Source organism: Lepisma saccharinum, chromosome 5, assembly GCF_977018435.1.
Source record: "Lepisma saccharinum chromosome 5, izLepSacc3.1, whole genome shotgun sequence".
Classification (NCBI taxonomy): Eukaryota; Metazoa; Arthropoda; class Insecta; order Zygentoma; family Lepismatidae; genus Lepisma; species Lepisma saccharinum.
The window spans coordinates 80,728,551-80,741,124 of NC_139233.1; the positions used below are offsets into that span (position 1 = coordinate 80,728,551).

The following is a 12,574-nucleotide window of genomic DNA, read 5'->3' on the forward strand; positions in this document are numbered from 1 at the left end:
ATGTAGCTTCGCTACAGCTACAGCTACATTTACCAAAAAGTAGCTCGCTACGCTACTCTTGTTCGCTACTCGCTGCTTCGCTACTTCTGCATAAGAAACTTAAAATAACCATATGGATATGTAAAACAAACCCCTAGTATAATAGTTGCACTTACTGGAAAATATAATCTGTTATACTGTAACTTACAGTAAACCTTCAATGAAATGGATATTAATCCACCACTAATACATGCAGATCTGAATTTACCTGCATGTTAATGAAAGCATAAATGATAATAGTTTCTATGATCAGGAGAAAGGATCATCTGAAATATTCCTATCACTTTTAATAAAATTACACATGTCATTTAGAAGCAGTTTAATAAAGCTTAAATGATCTGTACATCCAATAGGGTTCCTTTTATACATTGTAATAACAGTACATAATATCATAAATAACTACTTATACAGATGTACGTTTAAATGTTCAAACACTAGGAAATACTTTTACAGATTCTGAAAGGAACTAGCCTGCTTTAACAAATTTAACTTAGAAAAAAATATACATATAATAATCATGAATGGTATGGCTTGAATGCCATTCATGCTACACTAAATTGTTCAAATACAGGAGGGAAAGATATAAATAATATTCATTAAGTCTTTCAATATGAACATTATCTAGCATTTAACAAGATCTCATTTTTACAGTAGTTATTCGTTATTACAGTACAATTTACTGGAGGTTGTACATTTCTATCATTGTAAATTGGAGGTATATATATCTACATAATACAAAATAACACTATTTCCTTAATGTTTCAGTGAAATGTAAGGCAGAAAACTTTTGTATATTACATAACTGTGTTATTTGTAATAAAGACTATGGTTTCGCACTAGAAACTGTGGAGGAAGAAAAGGAATGCAACTATTAATCTAAATACTGGTTTTTGATATATGTTCCTCATATTTTCCTTAAAATTAGATTGAATAGAACATCACAAGATACTTGTTTCCAATATGAAAAATATGTCGGTGCGATGTACCCTTATATTTTAGGTAGTAAATTCCCACTTGTGAGTTGGTTTAGATACAAAATTGTACATTGGCAGCAGCATAATGCTTACAATCTTTCTGCTGCATCAGAGCAAATACTATATAAGGGAAATATTACATTTAGATTTATTTGTGTACAATGCAATAATTATTCAGTCTCCTTTCAAAAGTTACAAAAAAGTATAATCAAGTACTGAATATTACATAAATCATCGTCATCACTATCATTGTTCTCTCTATTTTTTTAGGAAGAACATCAAATGTATCATACTGTGACAAAAAAATTCACAAACAAAGAAAGAACAGTTTGGTTTTTGCAAATGCAATATTACATATATACTTTTACAGCATATTACTGTACAGATGACAGATCCTATCACAGCTTCTTTCTTTTGTTTTAATCAGTTACGCTCTTTTCATTTTTTGTAAAAGAAAAGATTATTCTTGTCCCCACATTTGAGAACTCTTTGGTTACATAAAAAATAGAACACAGATTAACACTCAAATTGTTTACCAAAGCACAAAAATCCACACGGAATAGTTTGCTACAACTTGTTAATGCATAATTTGAGTATTGTCAAATGAACTTTCATCTCTAGCAAGTGACATTAATCTTACCTAGTACTGAAATAACATATTAGCTAGTCTTTGATCGGTATTTGTAAGGATTTCTTACATAAAATTAAGTTACATGAAGTTCATCTTGGTTCAATGCAATTAGCGTGTGAAGAATGTTACAGTTAGTACTGCTGAACACAGCCATTTAAGATATTTTGCTCTTTCTATGATTCAATTAAATAATGTGAAATGTGTTGAGAGAACACATTTCTTAATACACAAAAAAATTATGCAGATTCATGGAAGGAATTTATTATTAACACTTAAATATAAGTAACCTAATATTTATTCTATAATAAACATAACTAATTTTTTTACAGGATGTGTATTGTGTGTACGGTATACATGAAATTGTCTTCATAACTACATGAGACACAATATGAAGTGACAAAAATTTGTTAATTGAAATTTAATATAATATTTGTAAGAAGTGACATAAGAATATTTGTGGGAGTAATTGATGCACATGCCTTCATTTTTTTAAGTTTTCCATTTTTATGCATCCTATTTAAACACAAGATACAGGAGCTTCAAATATTTTCAATAAATATTTGATATTAATTAAATATTAACGTGAAAATAACCTGTACATATTTTTCTCAATAAATGCTCTTTAGAAAAATAAATTATTGATTTTCCAGAAGATTCACGAATTAAAATTTACACAAAAAGAATCCCATGTTTCATCAGTATTTTTCTTAGAAAAATGAATTAAGAAGTAAAATTAATATTTATGTATCTTCTTACATTGAAGTAAAGTCAACTGATGTAAAAACTGAGAAGTCTGTAACAGATTATCTTATTATATTGAATTGGAATATATGAATGTCTCTGAATCACAAATATATTGTAGCACCAAATAACAATGATTAGAGAAATACAGACATTTCTTAATACCATGGGGACCATGCTACTTTGAGGTTTTGGAGCAAATGGTGGCAATGCAGAGATTAGATTAATAAGAAACTACTGTCATGTTAAATACACTTGATGCATATAATTCATCTCCTTTGCTCCCTTAATAATTGTATTTGTTTTCCTTTGTTTTGAAATGTTACTTTAGTATTTCACAGAGAATAAAGGCATGTACTTCAATGTAATTATTCCCAGGTTAGATTCTCGGCAGGAGCTCAAAAATTTTGGGGTTGGCGCCACATCGTGAGGACAATTAGGGAGGTACCTGAAAGCAATAGTAATGGACTCTGGTCTCAAAAAACAGCAGCAATGGGACATGATGTGCTGACCAAGCATCACAAAACAAAATCCACATTGTAGGCTTTTTTCTCAAGAGGCTGCTTGTAGCAGTTTGTTTGTTTGTAATACAACATAATTCAAAGGTAAGCTATTTTTCTTTGGTTCTGTCAAACTTACAATGTGTTTCTGTATCGAAAACAAAAGATTAGACAAGCCAGATTAGGCACTTAGATATATAATTTATGGTTGTTCACTATTCAAAAAGCTGCCTACATTTCAAAAGCACTGCTAACTTTGTCCTTAGGGTACAGAGGAAGGTAAGATAAGAGACTACATGTACCTTACCTTTCCTCTCCTTACAATCAAAAACCAGGTATCCATGATGGACAATAAAAACTAAGACAATATTTCTAAAATGAAGATAATTTTTCCAACAATACATGACATCACTGCATTATCATTGCAGTTAATAAACAATTAAAAGCCAACCGAAAAGATATAACCTGTCAGGTAATGGTTCAAAACATGATATAATATGCTATATTTGTTTTACACATCAAAAAGCCAAGAAAAAGTATTGTGTGCCTTTTAATCAGCTTATGCCAATCATAGAGATACTTATAAAATGTTTATTTACCAATTACTAATATAATTCTTCTTACTTCACAAAAAGAATCATCTTGAATGAAGCCTGTTCAAATTTTCACAATTTCTATTTAAAAACAATAAAAAAACCACTAAAAATTGAGGACATACATAATTCACAAGATCTGGGAGATTCAAATATTTATAATAAAGGTCCAATCAATAAAAGAATGTGTATATCTTCCCTGTGTAAATACGTTTAAATCTGTATACACCTCTAATAGTTTAAATTGTTTTTAGGCCTTGAAAATAAATTTCAGGTTTCGTTCTCACTCATCATCAAACTCTGTCAAATGCATGCTTATATTTCTCTTTTAAAGGATAAGAATCTTCGATTACGTCAGTTTCACGCAGATATAAGAGTTTTTGTTTTTTTTGTTTAAAACAAACATATTAAAGCTGTGCTATTACATTTAGCAACTTATAACTTACCACATGAAACATTTCCATTCTAGGCTGTTGTCTTTTAATGTTTGCAGTGATACTTACGTAAAAGATGATTCACTATGTTCATATGTGCTCGAGTTGTTTTGTGTAATAATCAAATCCTTACCACCAGTTTATTATCAAAAATGTGCATAAAATATTCAATGGTATTGATATGTGCAGCATGACAGTTTTTCTTTTACAGATTTTTTATATCTGCATTATACATACATATCTTTCCCCACCAATACCATAATGTATATATGTATAATATCTATTGTGATTGTCGTCCATTCCAGTGCTGTTTATTTTTTTGGTTATATCTTAAACATGCGTAAAATGTTCAAATTTGCCTTGCAGATGTATAACTTTGTTTATTGCATTGAAGCAATGCATTAGTCATTTTTTAAAAGTACACAGATCTTCCACACAAAAATATACTTGCATAAATTGCTTTTTACACACGTTTCTTCAGCATATTGTTTGCAAGTACACACACAAAATAATCACATATGGTTCACATGTGGTCATTTCCACAAACGAACACCACACATTGTTTGAAATCCTAGATCACATATTGGGGGAGTATTAGAAATGTCTATGTTCTATTCCCTACACGAGACGGATACCCTCAAAGAATTGGAGGGAGGAATGTACCTGAATCATCGAGACTAGGATCGATACCTGGGGGTATTTCGCCAGTATCCAACCTCGCAATGGCCGAATGGGTGCTGTTGGCTGTCGCACGATCACTAGTGTTGCTTCCAGTTTTGTGCCTGGAAATGTTATTATCATACACATCCCCCTCTCCGGAGTGATGTGACGTGAGTCTCTCTCTGGACATACTTTTCTTTCCCTTGTAGATTCGATACAGCGAGTGTCCAACTTCACTCGGAATCTCCAGCTCAGTAGGTGGAGGAATGGATGTCTGTCTTCTTGGACACGAAACTTCTGAAGGAGATCTCTTTGTATCCTGAGGTGAGGACTGCAGCCAGTCATGTCTTAGGGCCTCATCTGGAGTCAGGCGTTTCTTGGCATCCCACCTGAAATTAAAAATCATGTTTAATGTGAAAACCTTCTCCCTTCTTCTACGAGTTCATTAACTCAGCATCAGTCCTGTTCAGGAAGTAATTAAGTAAAAAAGGACTAAAGTCAGTTAATTATTTTCTAAAGTGATATGGCAATTCAGAATTTCAAAGCATGGGTTTTGAGAAAAGTACTTTCTCAAAGCATAAAGATTTTCTGCCTAACGATTTTCATAATTATGAACAAAAGTACACACAGACTTCAGAAAAAATATCCATTCTCGAGGAGAAGTATAAGTGTCCAGAGCATAGCTTATGTATAAATGTATAATCGTGATACGTACACCACAGAAAATGAAACTATGCATCAACTCTTCATCTGGCAGATATTCTCCCTACATAAATAACCTTACAGCAATATGGTTTCTTTAGATTTCCACTTCCTGTTAATATAAGATGGAATCCCAGGGAATGGATTTGATCTTCTTCGAATGAGAAGCCTTTAGTCATTGATAATGAAAACAAGAAGTTTTGTTTCAATTTCTGTGATGTGTATACCAAGATTACATATTAAAATTGCGAAGGAACAGGAACACTAACCAGACACAAATTCAAGACATAAGTGTTTAGGAAAATATGAATACTTCAATAGTACTCGTATATTCTTGTCTTGACTACGTGCACATTTTTTTTATGAATATTGTCGATACTAGAAAGGCCCACAAATTATTATACAAGGGTCGTTCAAGGTTGACCGGGATTTTCGTACGTAAAAAATCGATTAATAGCCGGATCATGATGGAACGTGCGGGTGACGTAATGTATTCCTTCGCGAGTAACTAGCGCCCGGCATGACGTATTTCGCGCATGCGCAGCAGTTGCAGCGAACATGGCGGCAAGCAGTGTGTCTGTGGCTGTGGAGCAGCGGTGTGTAATCAAATTTCTCGTGAAGGAGAAAGTGAAACCAGCTGAGATTTTCAGACGATTGCAAGCACAGTATGGTCAAACGATGTCGCAGACAAGAGTGTACGAATGGTGTGAGCAGTTTCGCGAAGGACGGGAGCTGGTGACAAATGAAGCGCATGGACACATTCGCCCAACTGCAGTCACACCAGTGAATATCGCACGTGTTGAGCAAATTATTCTTGAGAACCGGCGAGTAACAGTGCGAGATATTGCTGCCGAGGTGAATATCAGTGTTGGGAGTGTTGAGACAATCATTCACGACCACTTACGCTTCCGCAAAATCTGTGCAAGGTGGGTTCCCCGCCAGCTGACATTCGATCAGAAGTGGACATGCAGGACGGTCTGTGAACAGCTTCTGAATCGGTTTCGAGCAGAAGGCGATGAATTGTTGCAATCCATCATCACGTGTGATGAAACATGGTTGCACAATTCAACCCCAGAGACCAAAAGACGCAGTATGGAAAAGCAAAATGCAGCCGTCCACTGGAAAGATCATGGCAAGTGTCTTCTGGGAGATGAAGGGCGTTATCCATGTGGATTTTCTGGACAAAGGGAGCACGATTAATGCCCAGTATTACTCCACATTGTTGAGTGGTGCTGTACGAAAGTCCATTCGCAAGAAAAGACCTGATGTTGTCTGGAAATGTCATTCTTCTCCATGACAATGCCCGCTCTCACACGGCCAATGTGACAACAACAACTCTGGCCAACATGCGCTGGGAAGTTCTGCCCCATCCCCCCTACAGTCCGGATTTAGCCCCCAGTGATTGCACCCCTTAAAGACCATCTGGGAGGGAATAAATTCACGACAGACGAAGCACTGCGGAGCGATGTCCTCCAGTGGCTACGACAACAACCAAGTTCTTTCTACGCCAAAGGAATTCGGGAGCTGCCAGAACGATGACAACGGTGCCTCGGCACGCACGGAGAATACTTTGAAAAACTGACATAGTTTGGTGTTTATTCTGCTACCTATTTCCTGTGCAGAAATAAAAGTCCCGGTCAACCTTGAACGACCCTTGTATTTTAAGAAGTTTTGTTGTTTTTGGATTTACATTAAGTTACGGAGTAAGATAAGAAAAATCGTTAGAAGTAGTATGTTGATGAATAATATCTGTCAAATTTATCTCTTATTTAAAACTTGAAAGGGGGGGTGGGGGTGTAAGGTGTGACCCTTTCATGTAGTACACCCAAATGTCAACCTTACTTCCACATAGTACACCCTGGATTGCATTTTGCAGACTAACGGGGCTCTGACATTTGGACCCATGGCCAGTATAATCCTCTATTGGACTAGTGTTATGTGCTGTCCATATGTCTTTGTGAATGTCTCTTCATCGCCTTCAACTCATCTTACTATCTTCCATCCTCATTTTTGCAATTAGCCAAAACTGGTAGAAACACGAAGTAAAATAAATCAATTCAATCAATCAAACAGTTAAAACTTGAAACATGATCCATTTCTGGCTATAGCCGAAGTGCTCGTTTTCCGATGCGAAGAGTACAACATCATACAGGTAAGAAAATACCTCAAAACAATCAAACAAGCAAATAAAAACACCTTCTTTGCGTTACTTCCTTGTGGTATAAAAAATAACCTCAATCCATGACAACGATTCCTTATTCCTAGCATTTTGGGTAATGGATATTGTATTTCGATAGTGTGATAATCAAAATGGGAGGATAGGAGGGGGTGAGGGAGAGATTGACAACAATATTTTTTTTTATTATAATGTATATTCCTTGCAAAATTTGGTGAGCAGAAAGTGCCTTGTCCCCGTGCCTGGTGACAATTGTCAGTAAATGAAACTTTTTCCCAATAGTTACAAACGTTATAAAGTGTTATGAACAAGAGAAGAATTGGTATGTAGTTAAGAAGGATTTTTCCACATACTGATCATACTAATGATAAAATTTGATGAATTTATTGTCTAAATTACTTTCCACAATATTGTTTGTAAAATTATTTGTTATCCCATGCGCTATGAATTTTTGCGCAAATCTTTACCATTTTTCAGTGACATCTTGTATGAGAATTCTCGTTTTTATGCTGGGAAAGTTTAATGCAGAATAAACAAAAATTGTGCGTTCCTTGTGTGTTTTAAATCTTCTCAATAATACATTAATTAAATTCAAAGATTTATATACATTTATCAATTTGAAAAACTGCGTGAGCCAAGTAAAAGGATCATTCATTAACTCTCATCCAGGAAGCAGCACTCTTTCCAGTTAAAAGCTAATAACATTAAAACAATAAAACTGCATATTCAAGATCATTAATCTGAATTATGGGAAAGAAAAAAAAGGTATTTAATGTTATTGGTGTTTACATGCTTTCTGTCGCCTTATTTGAATATATTATGTGCACACAGTTTGTGTTTTGCATCGAAACGAAAAACAAAGTAATTCATTTTTTAAAGGCCGTTAATAGTGGAAACTTAAGAAAGGCAGGTGAAACTTGCGCAACTGCTAAATGGCGAATTTTGGCATAACATGCTTTCCGAATGCAAAATGCACAGTAAGGCTAATCGGGATTTGACCTCAAGTTTCATGTGAAATCCAAACTACTATGTGCCTACACCGGGTATGCTAATTTAAATTTTAAATATTTTTGCTGCTAGGTGGCTTCCTCCATGTAGCGCGAAGCCACGACCCTCTCCTAGGGGCGGAAATGGTTTCACACACATGTATACTTCTTGTAACCTAATAACTTTTGCTACCTCTTGAATTGGTAAAGAATTTCTTCGACACGTTTCACAACTTTCGTATGAATTCAACACGACATTCCTACTGTTGTTTGCTACGTTAACCTAATAAAGCAGTGTGTGGAAAAATCCTTCTTAACTTAAGGGATAAGACAATATATCCACTATACAAAACGAAGTACACAGTGAGCAGTTGAAGCATTTACAGAAATGATAGAGAGGAGAAAACCTGAGCAGCAACAAATCTTTGAGGGCCAAGACCTGCCAAGCATTTTTTTCAATAGGTGACAGCATCAAATCCCTTCGCCACATTTTTCTAGAGTAGAGTGGATAGAATACAGATCAGAAATTTCATTAGAAGAATTGACGAAATGATTATGTGGGCAAGTGCGTGTGTGTGTGTGTCTGTAAGAGAGTGACAGAGCAGGCCAATATCGAGAGATAGGCAAGGAGTGCTCAAGCCGAGGGTGCCATTCAAAGCTCTTTTTCTTTAAGACAACAAAGTCAGAATATTCAACGAAGAAATTTACACTTGGCAGAGGTAAGGGGAGAAGGAAAACATACGAGGTGTTACTTGACCCTTCTTCCCATTGAAGATTTTTCAAGTGATGAAAAATACATCTTTGGGGTGTTACCTCGTGAAAATAAATGTCATCTTTCAACTCTATACATGACGTTACTTGTTCGACCACGTCACCAAAAGATCTCTATCACAAATCATTTTCGATTATGACGTTGATTTTACATTATGCTTACTTACTTGCATTCTCGACTTTCACATGGTCGTGCCAGGTTCAACCATAGGATATTAATAGTCATAAGAATATATTTATCTCAATACAAATTGAGAATGAGCAACATGAGACTGTGTATTGGTATACGCGTGATACCTCCCAGAGCAAGGGAAAACATTAAGATTTGCAGTAAATAGAAACAAAAACACAGAACTTACGTTTTAACATATGAATTCAGAATCTATTTATTTTGATTATGCAATTTCAAAAGAACGAAACTCACAAAAAAATCACAGTAACAGCACAATCTATCTCTCATGCACTTCCATTAATCTCGTAACTCCCAGCACAAGATTCATATCTATCAGGCGGGATGGTGTACTTCAACAGTCTGTTCATTCATCCGGGAAGGATATTGAGAAACAAAATTGATGATGACTCGTGGAAGCACTCACAGTCTAGGAGATTTTGGATTCAACCTTCTAAAAGTATCTTCCTCATGTCTGGAGAACAATTAAAAATCTTCAGATTGTCGAAATTCACCTTGCACACTTCCTTGCGAGTTTTTGTGTCCAATAACACTGCGGTGTTGAATTTCACTTGGGTAGCTATGAATGGTCCTGTCCACAAATGAAACAACTTGGAAATGGTTCGGTTAACAGCTGAACTTGGACGATGACTTCTTAGCAGCACCAGGTAATCCTCCTTCAACTGCAAAGCATGGTACTTCTGCTTCAGTTTCCGCCTCTGCACAGCATATCGTTCCCTTAACTGCACTTGAACAACCTTACTCTGCCAGTCTTTCTCACCGTCTTCTGACTCAGGCCATGGAAAATCTCTTAGCACCTTTGGTGGAACTGAATGGCGGAAAAACAATTCAATGGGTAAATATCCTGTAACTTCAGAAAGAGAATTGTTAATTAACCAGGCAACTTCATAAAGATGCTTGGACCAAATCTGGTGATCGTGTTGGCAATAAACCCTAAGTAAACGAGTTATCTCTTGGTTGGCTCTCTCCACTAGGTTTCCTTGAGGGCGGTAGGTCGTCATACACACATGTTTCATTCCCATGGATTCAATGAAACTCTGCCATGACCAGGAAGTGAACTGTGATCCTCTATCCGACAAAATTAGTTTAACAGCTGGATAATGGGCGAAATATCTCTTCTTCATTAAGCGAATTATCTCAGCGGTACTAGCCTTCCAGACAGGATAAACTGTGACGAACCTGGAGAAAACATCTATAAGGCTGAGAATATAGTAGTACTCTGAAGAAGGCGGTAACTTTCCAATAAGGTCAATGGAAAGCATCTCATGAGGTTCCTTTCCACTAATATGCAGCTTTTTCTTCATGATACCTAACTTGTCAGGCTTCACTTTTGCTCAGGCTTCACTTTTGCACAAATCAGGCAATCACGGATATAGTTAGAAATATCAGACTTCATTTTTTCCAATAATATCGAGATTGCAATTGTCTATAGCACTTTCCCACACCAAAATTACCGCCGTCATCATGAATTTTTTTCAGCAGCTCGACACGTCTGGAATTCGGAACACACAACTTTTACTGTGGAGGCTCCACACTGTAACTTCTAAACAGCAATCCATGATGAAGTTTAAAGGACTTCCGTAACCTGGTCAAGCCTGTATCTTCGTTTTCAGTAGGCTGCTGAAGTTTAGCAATCATTTCACTGCAAAACGAATCTTTAGCCTGGGCTTCTTTCCAATCACTCACTTCTTCATCTTCATCTTCTTCCCAGAGAAAATTTATGTGGTAATGCAGTGGTAATGCAGACAATCAGACTCCAGCTTTCTCTCAGTATCTGCCTTCACAGGATATCTATACAATGTATCAGGAATAATATTTTCCTTTCCACTAACATACACATAATGTGTTTCTGTTTGTCTTGTGTAGTATCGGTGGTGTGTATGTATGTGTCTTGTGTTGTAGTTGTGCTGTCTAGTATGTTTGTGTAGTAGTTGTGCTGTCTAGTATGTTGGTTTTGTCTTGCGTAGTAGTTGTGCTGTCTAATTTGTTTGTGTTTGTCTTGTGTAGTTGTTCCTCCATTCATATTGGGGGTTAGGCGTAGAGCTGACAACTCTGCACTGTAAAAAGCCATGTCAAGAATCAGCAATATGAGGCCATGGATGTTCCCAAGGTAAAATATTCCGGAGGTAAAATAGTCCCCCGTTCGGATCTCCGGGTGGGGACTACTTTGGGAGGTCCCTGGACTAAGGATAAGATCTACGTTAGGAATAAGGATATTAAATTAGGCACTTGGAATGTTCTAAGCCTTTACCGGCCTGGGGCATTTCAGTGTACAGTTAATGAGATAGTTAAGTATAAATTAGATGTAGTAGCTGTCCAGGAAGTTAGGTGGCCAGGAGAAGGGAATTGTAAAACTAAAAATTATACTTTTTTTTCCTATGGTGGTACTGAAAATCATAATTTTGGAACAGGCTTTTTTATAAATAATAGAATTATCTCGGCTCTTAAAACAGTAGAATTTATTAATGACAGGATATCATATGCAGTTTTACAGGGTAAGTGGTGTAAAATTATTTTAATAAACATACATGCACCAACGGAAGATAAAGATGATAATACTAAAGATGATTTTTATACAGAGTTAGAACAGGTCTTTGATAAATTTTCTCAGTATGATATGAAAATTCTGTTAGGTGACTGTAATGCACAGATTGGCAAAGAAGAGACATTTAAACCCACGATTGGTAAAGAAAGTCTTCATGAATTAAGTAATGATAATGGTATAAGATTCATTACTTTTGCAACCTCAAAGAATTTAATTGTGAAATGTACCACTTTTAAACATAAAAATATCCATAAATATACCTGGTCTTCTCCAGACGGTAAAACTCATAATCAGATAGATCATATTCTTATTGATAAGAGAAGGCATACTAGTATAATTGACGTTCGTACACACAGAGGTGCTGACTGTGCCAGTGACCATTATTTAGTAATTGCTAAGTTAAGAGAAAGACTCTCAGTGATAAATCATCAGCAACAAAATCTAAAAGTTTTAAAATTTGATACAGGAAAGTTTACTGATGAAAGAATTAAGAAAGATTACCAAATTAAACTGTCAAATAGATTTGATGTTTTGCAGGATTTAAATGATGATGAAAATATAAATGAAACAGACGTAAATAAGAATTGGGAGCACATACGTAATGCAATAGAATCAGCAGCTAAAGAAAGTAT

At 35.7% G+C, this 12,574-nt stretch overlaps 1 protein-coding gene across 1 annotated transcript in view; it reads right to left on the bottom strand.

Annotated features, from left to right (window-relative positions):
• Window positions 1–346: 346 nt before the first annotated feature.
• The window catches only part of LOC145987908 (uncharacterized), a 278,188-nt gene continuing 265,960 nt past the window's right edge, over window positions 347–12,574 (bottom strand). The window contains exon 12 of the mRNA XM_083122713.1: window positions 347–4,961. Coding sequence (XP_082978839.1) covers window positions 4,550–4,961 — 412 coding nt within the window. The 3' untranslated portion in view covers window positions 347–4,549. The remainder of the gene's footprint in view (window positions 4,962–12,574) is intronic.